General features: G+C 44.8%; 1 protein-coding gene across 1 annotated transcript in view; it reads right to left on the minus strand.

Annotated features, from left to right (window-relative positions):
• Nucleotides 1-2,568, minus strand: part of Pdlim1 (PDZ and LIM domain 1) — a 44,998-nt gene extending 42,430 nt beyond the window's left edge. The window contains exon 1 of the mRNA XM_021633095.2: nt 2,296-2,568. Coding sequence (XP_021488770.1) covers nt 2,296-2,391 — 96 coding nt within the window. The 5' untranslated portion in view covers nt 2,392-2,568. The remainder of the gene's footprint in view (nt 1-2,295) is intronic.
• Between the last annotated feature and the right edge of the window lie 17,280 nt (nt 2,569-19,848).

The following is a 19,848-nucleotide window of genomic DNA, read 5'->3' on the forward strand; positions in this document are numbered from 1 at the left end:
AAGTACTGCAATATCAATGTCTCTGAGGCCCTTTCACTTTTCAATTAAAATTCTTGTCAAAGTCATAATGAAGATTAGCTTTCCCTCCAGAGCTGTAGCCACTAAGGTCCCCTCTGAGGAGTTTACACAGGCATACGATGTGCACCCATTCAAGGGGAGCGTGGAGCCCAAAGTAACCAGGAATCGGGGACTAGGGATATAGCTCAGTTGGTAGAGTGATTGCCTAACATTCATGATGTCTGGGTTCAGTCCTCAGTAGTGCACAAACCTGCCATGTGGCATACATCCCAGCACTCAGGAGATGAGAGGCAGGAGGGTCAGAAGTTCAGAGTCATCCTTGGCTACATACAGAGTTCAAAACCATCCTGAGATACTCGAGATTCTATCCCAAAAAAAGAAGAGAGTAAAATTAATACCTGAAGATCCAAAACGATAGATTCGGTGCGTTTCCCACACCACACCATCTTCATGTCTACGCTGGGCTGAAAGCAACTGAGCTGTAGTCCCAGCTGGCACTAAGACTTTTAGAAGCGACACGCTTGTAATCCCAGCGCTCAGGAAGGCAGAGGCAGGCAGATCTCTGTGAGTTCAAAGCCAACCTGGTCTACAAAGTGAGTCCAGAACAGCCAAGGCTACACAGAAAAACCCTGTCTTGAAAAACAAAAACAAACACAAAAAAAAAAAAACAATAAAAAAGACTTTTTGAAGCAGCCAAAATGACAAGCCCTGACTATTCTTTTAGCAGACTGCCAATACACCCTCCCCTGCTTAAAAAGGACATGTCTCGGTAGTTGAGAAGGCTGACAGGTTAATTACAGACACAACTGGACCATGAGGTAACCAATTCTAAATGTGCAGAGGCAGTGCCCTCCACGGGAAAGCATTTGTATTCTGTCTGACAGACACACTGGGCACGGTCAGGTGCAGTCCTGGGCCAGGCCTGGGGGAAGATGTCCAGTTTGGTTAAGGCATAGTTACCATGCTTAAGAAGTCTGGCTGGAGGCCGGAAAAACAGCTCAGGTCTCCAACAACAAAGAAATTTCTGGAAGACAAGATGAGCAAGTGGAAGACCCAGTCTTAAAACTGTGCTGCCTGCTTATTTAGAGTAGAATGGTCAAAGAACCCCTTGATGGGCCAGGCCCACCTGTTAGAAAACCTGAGTGGCACTGTGGCAGGCAGAAAGGGCAAGGGGAGGCTGGGTGTTACCACAACTCCTGTCTAATTCCTCCAGCGGCTGGAGGCATAGCCATAAGCCAAGAGGACCCATCAGGATCTTTCACTTCTATGTCCATTCCAGAACTCCTCCAAGGGGGAAAAAAAAAGATATTTACGACTGGGGAGACAAGGTCAGCTTCAGTCGTCAAATATACCAAAGAATGAAACGTGGTCCCACTAGGCCAGGCACTGCTGGGTTTTACTCTCCTGAATCAAGATACTTAAGTTGACAACCCCAACCCCCAGCACACACACACACACACACACACACACAGACACACACAGACACACACACACACAACTATTCTCTCTCCATGGGACACATTCCTTGTGTTTGGCCGGATACAAGGCTAAAGTGTGGCCCTCCAAATACTGAGCCTGAGTCTCACAGGGAGTTACATTTCGTCTATGGGTCACAGGTCTCGCAGTCTGAGACCCAGCTGAGAAGTTTTCAGCCATCACCATCACGCACAGTTGGAACCGCTCTTCCTCAGAAGTAATGGGTTTATCGCGGATAACCTGGAGGGCAGGAAGATGATCTAACCACCTTAGTCAGGGCGAGACTACGAAGGTTTATCTGGGGTTAGTTCCCAACTCCTGTGAAAGGCATTACGGAGCTGAGAGGCAGCCGTGGGGTCAAATCCGCTGAGTGTGAAATAGTTGCTTCAGTTGTTAGCTAGGCGAATCCCACTAGCGTTCCAGGGAACTCCTTCCAGGACTTTCTCCTGCGGCCAATCAGCTCTCCCCAACTCCTCCACGGTGAAGAGCGGGGTGTGCGGAGCCCCGGGTCTCCGCGCCCGGCACAAAGCTTGTCTGCGTGCCGCGCCTCTCCACGCTTCCGGGGCCCAAGAGGAAAACTGTCGTTGGTCTTGGGTCGGCACACACAGAGCCCGTTCGCCACGGAGCGCGGCGGCGGGGAAGGGGCGGCGGATGGCACAGAGCGCTCGGCGCACAGCACACCTGGATGTGCCCCACCGCCATCCCCTCCGGGCTCCAGCCTCCCCGACTTCCCTCGGGTCGCAGCGCGCCGCCAGCCCTCGGGAGCGCCCCGTTCCCACGCGCGTCCCAAGACACTCTTACCCGGGAAATGGCGAGAGGTTGCTCGAAGTCCTTGCCGCCCACGAGGCGGAAACCCCAAGGTCCCGGGCCCTGGAGAACGATCTGCTGGGTGGTCATCGCTAGGCACAGTCGGAGGGGACACACCGGCTAGGCACTGAGCAGCTCGGCTCGCAGGGCTCCCGGAGCAGCTGTCGGAGAAAAGAGCGCGCAGCGCGAGTTGGGAGATCCCGGCGCGGGCGAGGACGTGAGTGAGGGCGGGGACAGATCCGCCCCGGCCTTGTCATTGCAGCCCCGCCCGGCCCGCGCCTCCACTCCCAATGGGCCGGTAGGACACTGCCAGACTGCGGTCGCGGAGTCCCGCTCTGCGGCTCCGCCCAGCAGCCCCGAACCTCCTCCCGCCCTCCCCACAGCCTCAAGGCTTCTCCCATCCAGACGTGAGCGCTAGGTGAGACCTGAGCCGTGTTCCCACCGACAGTGGACCCTACAAACCCACGCAGCGTGCTTTGCAAAAAGTCGGAAAGGGATGAGCCGTTTGCACTTTTGCTTTTTGGAACCCGTAGAGAGGTTTAAGAAGTGCCTTCAGGCGATCTCACACGACGCTGTTAGAAGGCTCTCTAGTCCCACTTTGAGGCTGCCTGAGGTTAAAAGAAACCCCTAAGGCTATACAACAACCTGGGGTTGCTACTGAATCACTTCCCAGGCTCCTTGGGAGACCCTGGAAGTTTTCCAATGCTAATGGGATCATAACGGAGAGGGGCCATATAATTAGGCTCCACGACTTTCCTAGAAATCTCTCCTCCAGATTGGAGTTAGAACGGGAGGTAGGTTCTGACTTTCTCAACAATTCAGTCTTGAAGTCCGGGGTGGACTAAGGCCTGGCAAGCGGTGAGGGGAAACTCCAGGTTCAAAGCTTCCTAACAGCTTCTGCTGCGAACTGCAAAGCACATTCTCAAACCATGCTGTCCAAGGACTGATTCCTCATCCTGAGTAAAAACCCAACCCCTTAAATGCCTCTAAGGCTACCCCCAGAATCTCCTCCTACTTTGGCCACATAGGCCTCCTACTCAGAGGGTTGCCACCAGGCCTTCTTCAGGAATAACTTTCCCCTAGAGGGACATCCCAAGGCTTTTGTTTGTTTTGTTTTGCTTTGTTTTTGTTTTGAGCAGATTACATCTTCTTAATGAGGACATTTCTGAGAGCCGTTTAAACGTTCTCTCTAGACCACCTTTACCTTCCCTGCCTTAGTTTTCTTCCTGTCTCTGTGTAGTCTATTGTTTACTTATTTGGTAATCCCACTCACATTCCGAAGCACCAGTTTCAAGTGCAGAAGCGTTTATCTGGCAACTGCTCACTGCCGTGTTCCCAGGCCAGAACGATCACTTCATGGACATCATACATTAGCCAACCTTAGGACCACTGACCCCTTCTGAATACCACAGTTTTCCTGGTTCCAATTCATTCTGGAAACTGGACCCAGGTTGAATGAATTTGTAAAGAGGCTACTCTCTTCGTGTCCTTGACATCCTGGACAGCCTTCTGGGGAGTTCTGAGCACAAATTTACACATGAAAGGATCATCTTGTCTTTCACCCAGCTCTTTTTTTTTTCCAAAATGCTTTATTTATATGTGGATTCACATCACCATCCCACAGTGTGTGTCTGTGTGAGAGTGTCAGAGCCCCTGATGCTGGAGTTACAGACAGCTGTGAGCTGTCATGTGGGTACTAGGAATTGAAGCGGGAACCTCTGGAAGAACAGCCAATGCTCTTAACTGCTAAGCCATCTCTCCAGCCCCTGATTTTCTCATTTTAGAAATCAAGTTCATCCTGGTTTTCTAGACTAAACCTTAAACTTTTTCCAACTCCTTTTCACCCAGGAAAAAAATTTGCCTCAAGTATATAGGTATGTAAAATAGATATTTACACCAAACAGTTACTAAGAAACATAAGTCCATTTATTTTAAAGAATTAGGGTGGGCTGGAGAGATGGCTCAACAGTTAAAAGCACTGTCTGCTCTTCCAGAGGTACTGAGTTCAAATCCCAGCAACCACATGGTGGCTCACAACCATCTATACCCTCTACTGCGCAGGTGTACATGCAAATAGAGGAGGAAAGGAAGGAAGGAAGAAGGAAGGAAGGAAAGAAAGGAAGAAGAAAAAAAAGAAAGAAGAAAAATCTTAAAAAAAAAAAAAGGAAGAATTAGGGCAATGACTCAGTCACCAAAATGTTTAACTGAAATGAGTGAGAACCTGAATTTGATCCCCAGAACTCACTGAGGAATGGCTGAGCTCAGAGACAGTGAAATCACAGCCACTGCAGGATAGATTGGAAGTGCCCTGGTCAGCTTGGTGAAATTCTAGGCCAATGAAAGACTGTCTCAGACAAAAAGCAGAGTGTACCAAGGTTGTCCTCTGACCTCCAAATGCATGCTCATACATACTGCACCCACACGTATGTACCCCCCCAACAGGAACATACACAAAAAATTTTATTCTTTGGTATATACATACTTTACTACCTATTATTGACAAAAGCAAACTTACCTGCTACCTATGAGGCAGATGTGCTTGTTTTTATTTTTACATAGAGAATTATTTCCTGGCTGAATATTTGATATGACAGGACATTAAGTAGCTTCACCATTTTTCAGAGGTGATGGATATTTTGATTTTATATTTGTCAGTGCCAAGAATACCACTTTGCACCATGGCATAGCACAAAATGACAAGGATGCATCTTGGGACACTTCAGAAAATGTTGGGAATTCTGTCCTCATTCCAACCAAACATTAATTGTACAATTTCTTATGAAACTCAAGTTCAACAACTCAGATAACAATTTATTATAATATTACACACGTGTGTTTGTGTGTGTGTGTGAAATCATACGCATACCACAGCCTGTGGAGGTCAGAGAACAACTTATTGGAGTCAGTTCTCTCCTCCCTTATTAAGTTTTGGGGTTCAAACTCAGTGGTCAGGTGTGGTGACAAAAGCCTAAATTTACCCCCCTGACCTTTGGTTTACATTTTTTGAGACAGGGTCTCACTGAATACCAAGGCTAGCCTTGAACTTGCAGAGATTTGCTTGCTTCTGCATCCTAAGTCCTAGGATTTTAGGCATAAGCCACCATGCCTGGTCTGTGTAACTGTGTTTATATGTAGAGTAACTGCATTCAATGCTATATCTATCTGTCTATCTGTCTGTTTATCTATCTGTCTATCTATCTATCTATCTCAGAAAGGAAGGACACTAGTGCTTTGTCTCTGCACAATTTGGTAGCATCAGCAAATGTCACCAGTCAGCAGTCTTGAATATCTTGTGCATTAGTGAGGGAAGGTTGAAAGGCCACAGCCTCTGTGCTCCCCAAGAGCAAGACCTGCCTCTTAGTCACCCCCGGTTTCCTGCTAGCATGAACCTGTTGCGCAGTGGGTGGCAATATGCTTTGACTGCACGCAGCTTTGTTCGTATGCAGATACAGAAAGCGGGTGCACTGGGGAGGTATCTGTGAGGGCTGCCCCAGTCTGCTTTGTGATCACATGTCCTCAGTTGTTGTCTAGGTCTACAGAACAAGACTTACACAACACAAATGCTTTCACCCTCTCAGGGCATTGATTCCAAAGGCATGATTTAAAAGAAAAGACCCATGCACACAGCTACTTGTGGCAAAAGCTTGAATAAATTACAAATAACAAAAAAATGAGGCAAAGTGTGTTATGGCCACGTAAAGAAATGGTGTGCAGCATGAGAACAATGACAGTGAAGGCTATGAGAAAGTGTTTCCAAGCTTTGTGAGTGGCAATAGCTCCAGAGCACTTTCCCAACGTGCAGGTCTTATGTTCAATCCCCTAAAAACGTTTAAAATGAATGGAACGTTTAAAACGTGAAATAAATGGGAAAAAGTTATTTGTATACCATGATAAAAACAAAAACTATATCTAGCTGAGAGACGGGGTGGCCTACAATAAAGTTCAAAAGATAACTTTGCACTGGGGAGAATTTCTAAAGCTACCTTCCTACAGTGGTGATACAGTTTTCAGGGTCAACAAAAGGCTTCAGCTCCTAGGATGTAGAACAAATGCTAGTCTTCCCCAGGATGGGAACCTTATTATCTGATCTCCCCTTCCCTCCCTAGGCCATCTACCCCTGAGCCAAAGGCACATTGTCAGAAAATAATAGCCACCTGGCTCTAAAAAAACGTGAGCCTTACCTTAACCCATCACTCCCTTTACTCATTTATCCACAATTAACAATTCCCTCTCAGTTCCTAGCTTGATTCTTGCCCCATGTGGGTCAAATGGCCTTAAACAACCCCTGAACTCCAGCTTGCCTTGTTATTATAATGCATTCCATAGAGTTTGTTGTCCTAAACACCCTTCAACAAAAATCTGGGTATTCGGGAAAGAGAGGAGACTGCAGGAAGAATGGAATGAGGGGAGAAAGGAAGGCCAAGAGACAGAGCCCAAGGAAGCCTAGTTGGGGGGCGGGGAGCACAGAGGATCTCCCCACCCTTAACGTTTTACACAACTGATTGGGTGACTAGCAAAGGCTGTCCAGACTCTTCCTCCTGCCTCTGCAGAGCTGGCCACGGCCATGCTGGGGATGCTGGGACAGTGCTCTGTAGAGACCAGCTATGCTAAGTTCTGGACTTGTCCAGGGAGCATGGCTAAGGCCACGCTGGTTGTGACCAAACTAGGACTGGCTCCGGAGTTCTGATCCCCTCCAGCCGGGCTGAGCGCTTCCAGCCCAGATGGAGAAGGAGCGTGCTGTGGGGGAGGAGGAGGGGTTAGACCTGAGCGGCCACTCAGATCCAAGCGAGGCAGGAGCTACCTGGGCAGCGACACACGGTGCCGGGTGGCGGCTTCTCCCAGGCCCGACCCAGATGCCACTACCTGCCCCAGGACCTGGTCAAATGACATCTGAGGGTTTGCAACATTTCCGTGAAAAGGACCCGAAAAGTAAACTTCGGAGTTTGCTTTGCAAAACAAATACAACTTTGCCCGCTGAGTCTAACAGCGCAAGCCAACTCTTCTTCTTGGTTTGCGTCTCCCTAGCCAGTGCCCCACAGGTCACTCGTCACGCCCAGCACGGCTACCGGCAAGCTTGGCTGACAAGACTCAAGGGTGCGACCGAGCAGGGAATGGAGCTCCTGATTTGCCTTTCCTCCAGCTTCCTGTTCTCCTTAGGAGGGAATCTTGAAGTGGCCACTCAGGATTGGATGGCTCTCAGATTTCACTGCATAGAGCATGCTCCGTGGCACCTCTAGCCGTAAGGACACTGGGGAAGCCTACCTGACTAGCGTACCTTCGGGGCTAGGAAGGGTGTGAACCTCTGAGTTGGCCGGTCAGAGGCCTGCCTTACACCTAGAAGAGGAAGAGTTGAGCAGCCAGCCCCAAGGGCCCCCAGTGTGTTGCCCACCAGTCCTTTGGCTATCTACCGTCACACCTAGAGAGGCAGCATTGTTTTCTGAGGCCAAAAAAGGCGTGTACCAAACACAAAACAGGAAGGAAAAAAGGAAGGGAGGGAAAGAACTGGAAGAATTTTTTAAAAGGTCACATTAGCATTGTTCAGGCAGGGGCATGGTGGTACCAGCCTGTAGTCCCAGCTGATGGGGGGGGGGGGGGAGTGGGGGTAAAAGCAGGAGGATCATTAGTTCAAAACCAGCCTCAGATGCGAAATTCCAGGCTCACTTAGGCTACATAAGACCCTGTCTCAAAAGTTAAAAAAGAAAGGGGATGGACAGTAAACAGAAGCACATTTTTCATATCTTGCATAAGAATGTCTGTGGCCACAGGCAGATATACACACATCGTTGTCATGTCTAAATGTGAGGCTTTATCGCACAGGGCCACACATTGACAGCCTCTCCAAAGAAGGAAAGATGGTTGGGGTCAGAGTTTCCCATAGGGCTATAGCCCAGTGCTCGGGTAATAAGTCCCAGAAAACCCCTCAAACCCTCTCGTCACAGAGGGGAAAATGGCCAGATCTTTCTGTTCCACTGGCAGGGACATAACAGGGGCTGCTGAGCTCATGAACTCCCAGACACCTATACAAGATCAATACCGTTAAAAAAGTTCAGCATGGATGGGGGAGGGGCTCACCAAGCCACACCCCCAGGGAAGGAACTTTGGCTTTTGAAGGGTGCTGGGGTAGGGTAAGTGTTCTCCTAGTAAGTGTTCCGTGTTCCAGTGGATAGCCATGGTGTCAGAGGGACATGTGACATGTCTGGTGGGAGTTGGAAGCAGAGTATGTTAGGTGATATGATATACGTTGTATACGTGTATAAAGTTCTCAAATAGCTTTGTTTTAAATGTGAGGAAAAGCATGAGGCTGGAGAGATGGCTCAGTGCTCCAGAGTAACTGTTGCTTCTTCCCAGCACCCACAGCCAGCTGTAACTCCAGTTCCAGGAGATCCAGTACCCTCTTTTTGGCCTCTGTCAATGCCAGATGTGCATGTCAGAAGAACACACATGCACATAAAATAAAAATAAATGTAAAATTGATTTCTTTAATCTCTTAAAATATGAGCAAAGGCAAACAGGCCATTCTAGGCAACAGACAGAAAAAGCAAGGTCGCAAGGGGCTGGGAAGGGTCTGCTCAAATAACATTGTTGGGTGAGGATCAGGCTAGATATTTTGATAGGAGGGCTCCAAACGCCAGTGAGCCAAAGTGTCATGCAGTGGGAACAGGCAATGGCTTTCCTTCATTCCCTTGTCATTCTACCCATCCACTCTTTGTGAATCCATCCTTTCCCAGCCAAATCCATTTCCTCTCAGTGTTGGCCTGTGCTGCTGGCCTGGTCTGGCCATAGCTGATACTGAAGCTGACTATTTATAGCATTTGAGGACAGATAGAGGACACTAGGGGAGTTTCCATGAGGTCGGTGCTTCTGGGGGGGGGAGAAGGGTTTCCTTTCTGCTGTGACCTACCTGCTCTCTATGGGTCCACTTTGTTTCTGTTACTTTCAAAACTCTGCTTTGTGACTGTGGCATTCCTTGGGTAACATGGGCACTGCCACTCAGTTTGGTTGCAGCCAGAGGGCAGCTGGCAGTGACAATGCTGACTCCAGGTACCGAGGCCTATTCCCCTCAGACAAACCACACTCCAGAAAGGAGCGCAACCCCAGCCATTTCTATTGAACAATGTGCTGTTAGGTCAGGTACTCTCACCCCCAGGCCTACCCACTAACCCTCTACCTTTAACACCTACCCACTGGCCATATGAACTTATGAAGCCCAGAAGGTAGGAAGAAAAGACTCAGGACTCAGACAGAGGTCTGAAGGTAAAGAGGACAGGAAAAAAAAAAAAAAAGGTGGGAAAAGGACTATGAAATAGCAATAATCCTGGCTAAACTTTAGCTCCCCAAGAATATGGTATAAAGACAATCGTGACAGGCATGGTGGCATATGCTTCTGATTCCAACTATTAGAATATGAGAGCTTATAAAAAACAAACAAACAAACAAAGGGGAAGGAAAAGGAGAGGAAGAAAAATTTTTGGTACTGTCTGGGCTATTTTTTTATCTTAGTCAGTAACTATATACTGAATGATTCTCATTTGGTTTTTTTATTTGTTTGTTTTATTGAGTTCTGGGTATCAAACCAAGACAAGAGTGGGAATGACTGTGTTCTTCAAAACAGTAATGTCATAAAATGAAGAGGGCTATGGAAATATTAGGGTTAAAGAGAGTAGACACAACCCATATGTGAGAGCTGATGCTAAGCCCAGTCCTGTTACTGGAAGTGAAAACCACTTTCAAGATGGTTATTGAATCAATTCACAAAATTCAGGTACAGCTGGTAGATTAAAGTATCATATTACTATCTAATTTGTTGGTTGGTATAGGACTATGGTTATAAAAAAGAATATTCTTAAGCCTTAGGAAATACATACTGGCATAGTTAGAAATAAAGGGATTCAATATATATATGTATATATGCATATGTGTGTGTATATAACTTACTCTCAATAGTTAAGAAAAACATATATGTGAGTATATATGTTGAGCTGCAGATGGGAGACAAAAAAAAAATGAAGCAAATAGGTAAAACATTAACAGTATTGTGAGGGATAATCATAGCTGTCCACTGGATTTGGAATCAGTAACAGACACACCTCTAGATTTGTCTGCAAGAATATCTCTAAAGATGCACTTTGAATGGGTGTTCCACCCCATGGATTAGGGTTCAGGACTCAACAGAGGAGGGAGGGGAGAGAAGAAAGCAGGAGAACACTAGCATTCGTTCCTCTCTCTCTCTCTCTCTCTCTCTCTCTCTTTCTCTCTCTCTCTGCTTCCTGACAAGACACAGTGTAACAGCCCACTCACTCTCCTGCTATCATGCCTTCCACACCCATCATGATAGCTGTCTTCCTCTGAACTGTGAGTCAAAATAAAATCTTCCTCCACCAATCATCTTTGCTAGGCAGCTAGTGACAGCAGTGAGAAAAATAACATGCAAATAGCAAGTCCAGGTGAAGGGTCCACAGATGTATTTTCTTCTTAAAACATTTCTGTAATCTTGAACTTATTTAGAAATAACCTTTAAAAGGGAGGAAGGAAGGAAGCAAAAAAGGAAGGAAGAAAAGAAGAGAAAAGAAAAGATGTGGGTCTGGAGAGATGGCTCAGCAGTTTAAAAGCACTAGCTGCTCTTTCAGAGGACCTGGATACAATTCCCAGCATCCACATGGCAGCTCATAACTCTCTGTAGCTCCAATTCCAAGGGGTCTTCACAGGCATACGTGTAAGCAAACCACCAATGCTCATAAAATAAAAATAAATAAATCTTAAAAAACAAAAAAGAAAAATATGTTTTGACCAATGGAGTTATGTTCGTAGAGAAAAATACAACAGAACGAGAAAAGTCATCTCCAGAAGACTGATTTGAGTGAAGGCTTGTGCAGGGTGGGTGGGGGAATCCATCCAACTATTTGGAAAAAGTGTAAAAGTAACTTTTATTTTCCTGATGTAATTGTCTCAGAGGCTTATTGCCTCTGTCTGCTAATCTAGGCCTAGTCCTGGAAGCTTCTGGCCTCTGTACAATCTTATCTAGGCCTAGAATGTCTTCAGCCTCTGAAACTTACTGCTGAATAATCTCACCCTTTCTAGCTCATTCTGTCTTCACCTGTGTCTAGCTTGTTCTCTCTGAAATCTGTCTGTGTACAACAGTCCCAGTAAAACTGCCTCTTTGATGTTCTCCTAAATTGCCTCTCTTTTTCTCTTGTGAGAGCTGGGCCCATCCAAATCTGTCAAATCTTTCTCTGCTTCATGCTTCATGTCTGCCTCTCAATTAGACATCACTTTCAAACATGGGTGCTTCTTTCTACAAACTCACTTTACCTTCATTGTTTGGGATGAAAGTATATGCTAAGGGCCTGTCTGTATTCCAGCCAGAGTGGTCATGTTGCTGGATTAAAATCCCTCTACAACAGAGAGCACTCTAGGTGAGGCAAAGAGTGAGTTAAAGGAGAGAATAAGATTGGCCTGGTAACCAGCGAGGAGGCTAGTGGGCTGGGACTGAGTAAGGGAGAAAGTAGAGGGAGCTAAACACAGAGAAACAGCAGCCCAACTGGACAAATCCAAAGGAAGCATCTGAAAGCCCTTGGAGAGAGAGAGAGAGAGAGAGAGAGAGAGAGAGAGAGAGAGAGAGAGACCCTAAGGGTTTAGTATATAGGATTAATAAAATGGGATGCGTTTTCCACAGTCTGGTTAGTAAACTGAAAGCAGAAAGGCTCATGCAGTTCAGTTAATAAAGTGATTGACTTGCAGGCATGAAGGCCTGAGTTCAATCCCCAGAATCCACCTGAAAAAAGCCAGGTGTGGTGGCATGTGATTGTAATCCCAGGGCTGGAGAGACACACACAGATAGCTCGTTGGATCACTTGAAAGGCAGCCTAGCCTACTGGAGTAAGAGACTCAAAAACCAAGGCAGATAGCTCCTGAGGAACAACAGGAAGGCACTGCAGTTGTCTTGCCTTCCGTACATATGCATACACATGGGCGCGCACACACGTACACACAAGCAAGCAAAAGCTAAAAAAAGAAAATAGGTGGATGAACAGGCAAGACAACAAAGCTAGGGGTCAGCGAGTTAGCTGTTTGAGCAATGGTTCTCAACCTGTGGGTCACAACCCCTTGGGCTGGCCAAATAACCCTTTCATGTGAGTCACCTAAGACCATTGGAACACAGATATTTACATTAAATCATAATGTAATTTACATAAATCATAATAAATCCATAACAGTGGCAATGTTACAGTTATGAAGCAGCAACGAAAGTGATTTTGTGGTTCGGGGTCACTACAACACAAGGAACTGTATTAAAAGGTCATAGCGTTAGGAAGGTTGAGAACCACTGAGTTAGAGTAACCCAGGTGAAACACCGTCATTGGCTCGGACCCAGGACAGGTGCATCTGAATAGCGCATAGATTCCACCTGTATTTTAAAGCTGTTACTATGGATAGAAGGTAATAAAGCACAGGAGGCCTGTGAAGGATGACTTAGAGTCTTTGGCCTGAAGAGCGGCTACACGACAGAATTGCCATTAACTGAAAGGGTGGGTGAGGGTGGGGGTGGGGTGAGAGAAGCAGCTTTTGAGAATGTATGTTTTTAGGGGAATTTAGTCGCAGAGATACTGAAGTCTCAGATACTCGCCAAACACTTTAGTGGAGATGTGGAGCAAGCAGTCCTAGGTAGGAGAGTCTGGGCTCCAAGAGAGAGAGAGGCCAGGGCAAAGGACCAGCATACAGCAGAGAATAAAAGACCAGCGATGAGAAGGGCACCAGCAAGTGGAGAAAGACTGCAGACAGTAGATGTGGGAAATGAGGAGCAGCTAACAAAGGAGGCTGAGAAAGAACAAGGTATTAGGAGCCAAGAGAGTGACTTCCTGGATGTCAGTGAAGAGCATGCAAGCATGAAGAAGGAACCATGATGTCTTTAGTGCTTCCTAAAGACATATGCAACCATAAGACTTAATGCTATGATAGTGCCCGGGGTCTCGAGGAGGAAAAGGAGGATGAGGAAGGAGTGTAGATAGCAAGCATAAGTGATCTTTCGAGGAGTTTTTTTTTCTGTAAAAGGAAGGGGGAAATGAGGTAACAGCTGTGGAGAAATGGGGTCAAAGACAGTTGTTGCTGTTGTTGTTGCTCTTTAAGTAAAAGGGGGACCCAAGCTGTCTCTGCAGGGTCATGCAAGGTTGCTGTAATCGTCTAAGGGCAGCTTCATCATCTCTAGGCAAACAAGGCACCATTGTTACTCTTTTTCTTCTGATCTTGCTCTGGGTTGACCCTTGAACGCCCCTCTGTTGGAGCTTAACTTCCTGTCTATCACATGTCTTAACTCAGTTGACTTGAAAGCTCTACTCTGTGTCCCCAGAGTCCTCTCCCCTTGTTTCGTCAGTGTTTCTTGTCCTTTAATTTCCCACATGATCACTTCTTTCTTGATACCTTGGAAACTCTCAAACCAATGCTCAAGCCCATCCAGCTACAGCCAGACTCCCAGGCTGAAGGTGAGGAGTCTCTAAATCCATAGTCATTTTGAAGGTTGGAATCTTTTTATTATAGGATATTTCAGAAGGTGTATTCAGTTGAAGCAGGGCACGAGTTCTTACAGAGAGCAAGGAGCAAAGGTAATTCTAAAGAACTGACAAGTCCCATATTGGCTGAGTGGCAAGTACATCTGCTTTAAAATCCTTAACTTTACTTTAGCCTTTGATCTAAGAATTCTATCTCTAGAAATATAGGAGAATGTAGCCATTTAGGTACTAACAGTATGTCAAAGGTATTTATCACAGAGCTCCCCATAATTACAAAATCCTGTAAACATAGCAAGCTATCAGTAATGGAGAATTGCTAAATACAATATGGCCCAATCATTCCAAGGACTATCAGTCATCAACCTGGTGACACAGATATCCGTGACTGAATAGTGTCCAAAGGAGCTTATGACACAGTCAGTGAATAAAAATAACTGCATACAGGTATTGAATCTGTATAAAACACATATGGAGGTGGTATCATAATTACAGTAAATTACATATACTTCACATTTACATCTTAGAATGTTAACTAATAACTTTTTATTTCCTAATTTTTATTTATTTTTCTTCAGGGTCTCTTATATAGTCCTGGATTGTCTCAAACTCACTATTTTTTACATTTTGGTTTGGTTTGGTTGGGGTTTTTTTGAGACAATCTCATAAAATTGGAGGTTGGTCTGGTGTTATATGTATTCAGATGCTAAATTCTGGGCCCCAAGATCATGTATGTCAAACAATTGTTCTGTAAACTTTGCTTCCCAATTATCTCTGATTTGTTAAATTTAAAAATGCTGGAAAGCCTGTAACTGAGCAGAAGAGAGGTAGGCAGGGCTTTGGTTCCCGGGTTTGGGGCTCTCAGTTAGGGACTACAAAGCCGGGGAGAGGAGAGGAGAAAGAAAGAAGATGGAGAGAGAGGATGTGGCCTGATGGAGCAGATTCAGTCCAGGCAGGACGAATGTTGATGAGTAACCTGGAGTGTGTGTCTGGGAGGTAGCCAGAATAGCATAGAAAATTAGTATAAATTGAACCTACCTAGTTATTGTGCTTTTAAAATAAATCAGTAGGTCTCTGTCTAAATTATTTGGGAGTTAGCTGATACAGAAAAAGCTTCCTAGAATTGATAAATATTCCAAAATACCATATGGCCCAGGCAAACCTTGCACTCCCAATCATTCTGTTTCTTCCCCCTACATCCTGGGAGTAGAGGTTACTGCTACCACCCATGGCTTATTTTATTATATTCTCTTATGAGGAACTCACTACGTAACCCAAGCTGATCTTGAACTTGTGGAAATTCTCTACAGCCTGGGCTGTATTGTTTAATTTGGAAAGTATAAAGTAATTTTTAAAGTATAAAGTATAAAGTAATCATTTTTTTCCATAGGCAGGGAGAAGCACACATAGGGAAAAAAAATGTATGTCCCATCCTGTCTCATTTTTTAGATGTCAGTATACCAGATATGATGGTTAGAATTGCAGTGACAGCCAGATTGTCATCATGAGAGAATGGCCAAAGAAATGAGAAAAATTAACCAGAACTCTGTTATCTGTGAGATAATGACACTCATCAGGGTCATATAAGCTGTCATTTGTTGGGTCATTTGTTATTTTGTCCTATAGCTATTTTTTATTTGAATTTTTATAATTTTTTAATTTATATTTTTAAAACTTTATTTTGCCGGTGTGAATGTCTTGCCTGCATGCATGCAAGTGTACTGCATGTGTGCAGTGTTTGCATCTGGCTCACTGGGATAGGAGTTACAGATGGCTGTGAGCCACCATGTCGGTGTGGAGACCCAGTTCCTCTGGAAAAGCAGCCAATGTGCTTTACCACTAGTGGAGCCACTTCTTCAGTCCCTAAAGTCACTTTTACCTGGTAAAGAAAATAGGAATGAAAGTTCTTGGTGACCTTCTTAGACTGTAGCACTAAACAAGGGAACCCAAGCACAAGGTAATAAAATTAGTGTGGTGGTGAGGAAAGAAAGGCATTGCAGCTGAAACATATTCCTGAGAGACTGTGATGGCAAAGATAGCGTGGAATCAGTAGGGGTACAGGAAGATTTCTGTGCCATTACTGTTGTGCCAGCCCTAGCAGGAGAGTTACATGGATCTGTTGTTAAACATGCCTGTTTGAGCCATGGTAGGCACTCAGAAAATACTATTATGACTGTTTCATGATGTATCAGAGATGCTGTCATCTCTGGGTAAACAGTACATGATACGGATATGTGCTGGTCTATATTCTTTGTCTTAGCTCTCCCATGGAGGCAGTAGAATGTGCTCAAAGAAAAGGATGCTAACCCTAGAACCAAACAGAATCTACTTGTTTTTGCATTCCCTGTACCATAGGGCTGAAATTCTCTGAATCTGACAGAGGTGAGGCTTCCTACTGGCAATGGGTAGGTGGTGCATGAAATGTGCTGTAGGCGCTCAAAAGACTCCATGGTTGTTGTGGACCTTACAAGTTGACTTCCAGATAGACTCTTTTTTTCTATTTCCTAACAATCACACTTGGGTCCAGCTATCTTTGCCAGCTAGATGAGGGAACCAGGCCCAGAGAGCTTAGTGGCATTTCTGAGTTCTCTTAAGAAGTGAAGCTCAGAGACACTCATCATTTGAACTCAGTGTTTTATCTGATTCCCAGTAGATTGCTTTTTTCAGTACCATTTTTGTTTTGTGTGTGTGTGTGTGTAGGTGTGTTTGTGTGTGTGTGTGTAGGTGTATAGCACACTTATCTACAACAGCAAGATACCTGGAATTCTGAGGTTCTGAATCATCTGCTTCTCCTCAGGAGAGGGATTCAAAAGACAGAATCACAACTTTTTATAACCTTACTTCAGAATTTACATATTATTGTATAAGCCATTTGATATTATGTATCCCCTAAAAGAGGGCTTGGGGATTATGATCATTAGGTTGTCAAGTTGACACAATTTAGAATCACTAGGAAAAGGAGTCTCAATAGGGGATTATGGAGACCACAATGGTTTATGGGCAAATCTATGGAGGATGTTGATGATGTTAAATGAGGTGAAAAACCTGCTCACTGTGGATGGCACCATTCCCTAAACAGTGATTTCTGAAGTGTTTTAAGAGTGGAGAAAGGATCTGAGCACTGTAGTCGGGTGGCAGGTTTTCCTCCTGGCACCAAGCTCCCAGAATAATGACTCATGAGACAATACCTAGGCCATATAGCTAGGCTCTTCTTTGATTAGCTCATAACTTAAAAAAATAAAAACAAAAAACCCCACATTTATACTAATTTATATTCTGCCACATGGCTGGTTACCTCTGTTCAGGTACCATTCATCTGTCTTCCTCACATCTTCCCAGGCGAATCTCTTGTGTCTGGCTCTATCCCAGAATTGTTTGACTGCCAAATGTCCCACCTTCTAGTCTACCCTTTCCTATGGGTCATAGTATTTTAATTGACAGGCAATGTATCCATTCAATGCAGAAAATATTCTCTCTACAGAGCACTGACATGTATACATTAATTCACTGCTCCCTACTCTCAACGGGATGTGATATGACCAATAACTTCAATTCTGCATCCTTGACTGTCCTGCAAATTGCTTTTGTCAGTATGTTTTATCACAGCAACAGGAAATGGGGCTAAAATAAGGGCCTAAGGGGATCACAGATCATGCTTCAAGGCTATCAAGTTACACAATTTATGCTACTTAAAGCTGATTCTTAGATCTACCTCCATTCTGTAGATCTACCTGTCAGCTCCTCTTACTTTAGAGACAAGTCAGAAGGGCCCAGAGTACCTGAACCTACTCACTCCTTTGGGCCTGGTGATATCAGAGCCATGGTCTCAGAAAAGCAGATGTGCAAGAGGACAGACTCACCAAGTACTGTGTGGCCATTCACATCTGCTTATTACCCCTTTTGCCTCAATCAATTTCTCTTTTAAACATTTTAAGATGGTGACCATCCTGTTACCTGAAGTTTCCCTTTCTACTGTTTTAGCTGTGTCTGGTTAGGTAGGGAAGTAGAATAGAAGAGATTCTGAGACCATGCTCATATAACTTTATTTTTGAGAAGGGTATTGCTATGTAGCCAAAGCTGGCTTTAAAACTACAATTTTCCTGCCTCAACCTGTAATTATTCTGTTTGTATGAGCCACTATTGGTCATATACTGTGCCTAACTTATATATTAAACTTTATCACAGGCATGTGTGTATAGGTAAAAGCACTAACAGTATGGGATGTCTTCTTCCAATCCAAACCATTTTCTCACTAATTCATTTTACAAACTACCTGAATCAAGCAGTTCCTGTCTTCTGTTTGTTTATGAAAGTCATTGTCTTCTACATGCTAAGCCTTGGCAAATAAACCTACTTCTAGTTCATCCAAACATTTCTGCTCCCTTCCAGAGAGTCCTTTTATTTTTAGCATGTGATGCATTTGTGCTGGGCCTTCATGGTCACACTGGCTTCACCACTGGATGGATGTCATCCTTTACCAATTTCTTCCCAAGGGCAGATCAAAGAGCTTCAGGATACTGTTTCCTCTCAGCAACTCTATCCCAACTCTCACTGGGACAAGACAGTGGCTTTTCATTTTCTAAAGATTGCTAAGTAATTCTCCATAACTTAGGGACTGACCTAAGTGGGGTGACTGGGAATGAAGGACAGAGGCACACATACAGAAAAGCCAGGATTAGGTGAAACACCAGCAGTAGCCTGGAAACTCAGCACATTTGTTACACACAGCACAAATCTGAAGTCTGGTTAGCTAATCTTAGCATGGGCTCTCTGTGAATATGAAGTCTCAGGTTGCATTCATCCCCTGTTCCCCATATCCAAGGGCCCATTGACATCCATTTTCCCCCACCCCCAATTTTTGGTGGTTCTTGTTTTGAGATATGTAGAGCTCATGTCCTAGAAGTAGACCTATGTTAGCATACATAAAGTCCTCAGGGTCCCAGCCCCAGCTTACCATAAATAAGGCATGGTAGCAAATGACTAAACACTCTTAAGTTGGAAGGACTAGAAATTTGAGGTTATCCTCTGCTATAGAGTGAATAAAATTAGGAGGAATCTAACAGAGTCTGAAATTGTTTTCAGGGAAAGCCAGACAGACACTCCTCCGCATCTAGAGTCAGAAAACTAAAAAGGAGGCTGAAGTTGCCTCCACCCCACGGCTGTACTCAGTAGTGGAAAATGTAGTCAAACAAGACCACAGAGCCAAGAGTAAGATCGAGTTTCCTGGGTTTGCTCTTGCCTGGGGCTACTTCCAACTCTGTTTGGTATGTCTCCACACAAGCCCGTAGTGCTGGGCTTCTCACTAAGAGAGCCTTCAAAGGAACAAGTCACTCTCTGGACCATAACTGCACTGTGAAGAGTCAGTCCCCGGAGCAGCATGAGCTGAGAGAAAGCAACAAGGGGCTGCAAAACACAGTGATGATCCAGAAAGTGTGAGAATCGGCTGGCCGAAGCCAAGCAACAAGGACTTCATGGAGGCTGGCAGTGGTTTTGATTGGAAGGTGGGAAACACAGTCTCTTGGACTTGGCAGGAGTATAAGCTGGTGTGTAAGGAAAGCAACTTGACATCCTCCAAAGGCTTCAAGTGTTCTTTTCCTTTAGAATCAACAGCTCTTCTCAAAACAGCATCGTTCTTTCACTGCGGAAAAAAAGCTGGCAACAATCTCCCACACTTGCATCACCAATAGAGAACTGAATGTGTGTGTGTATATATATGTATATGTATATATAATAGAGCTTGCATTTATATATATACATAGAATAGAGCTTGCATATATATATATATATATATATATATATATATATATATATAAATGCAAGCTCTATTAAAGGAAAAGGCTAAGACTATATGAAGCCATATATGTTTAGTATGGACAGAGCAGCAAACCTGCATTCATTGATAAAAAGAAGACAGAATGCTTGAGGTTGGGGACAATAATTCCCATCCGATATAAGGTGACCAGAGAAAGCCCCAAGTAGAACAAAATGAAGGCCCAAAGGAAGAGAGGAAGAAAGCCAACAGCTTTTGGGAAAAGGGTCTTCCAAG

The sequence above is a fragment of the Meriones unguiculatus genome, chromosome 1 (assembly GCF_030254825.1).
Source record: "Meriones unguiculatus strain TT.TT164.6M chromosome 1, Bangor_MerUng_6.1, whole genome shotgun sequence".
In the NCBI taxonomy this organism is placed as follows: domain Eukaryota; kingdom Metazoa; phylum Chordata; class Mammalia; order Rodentia; family Muridae; genus Meriones; species Meriones unguiculatus.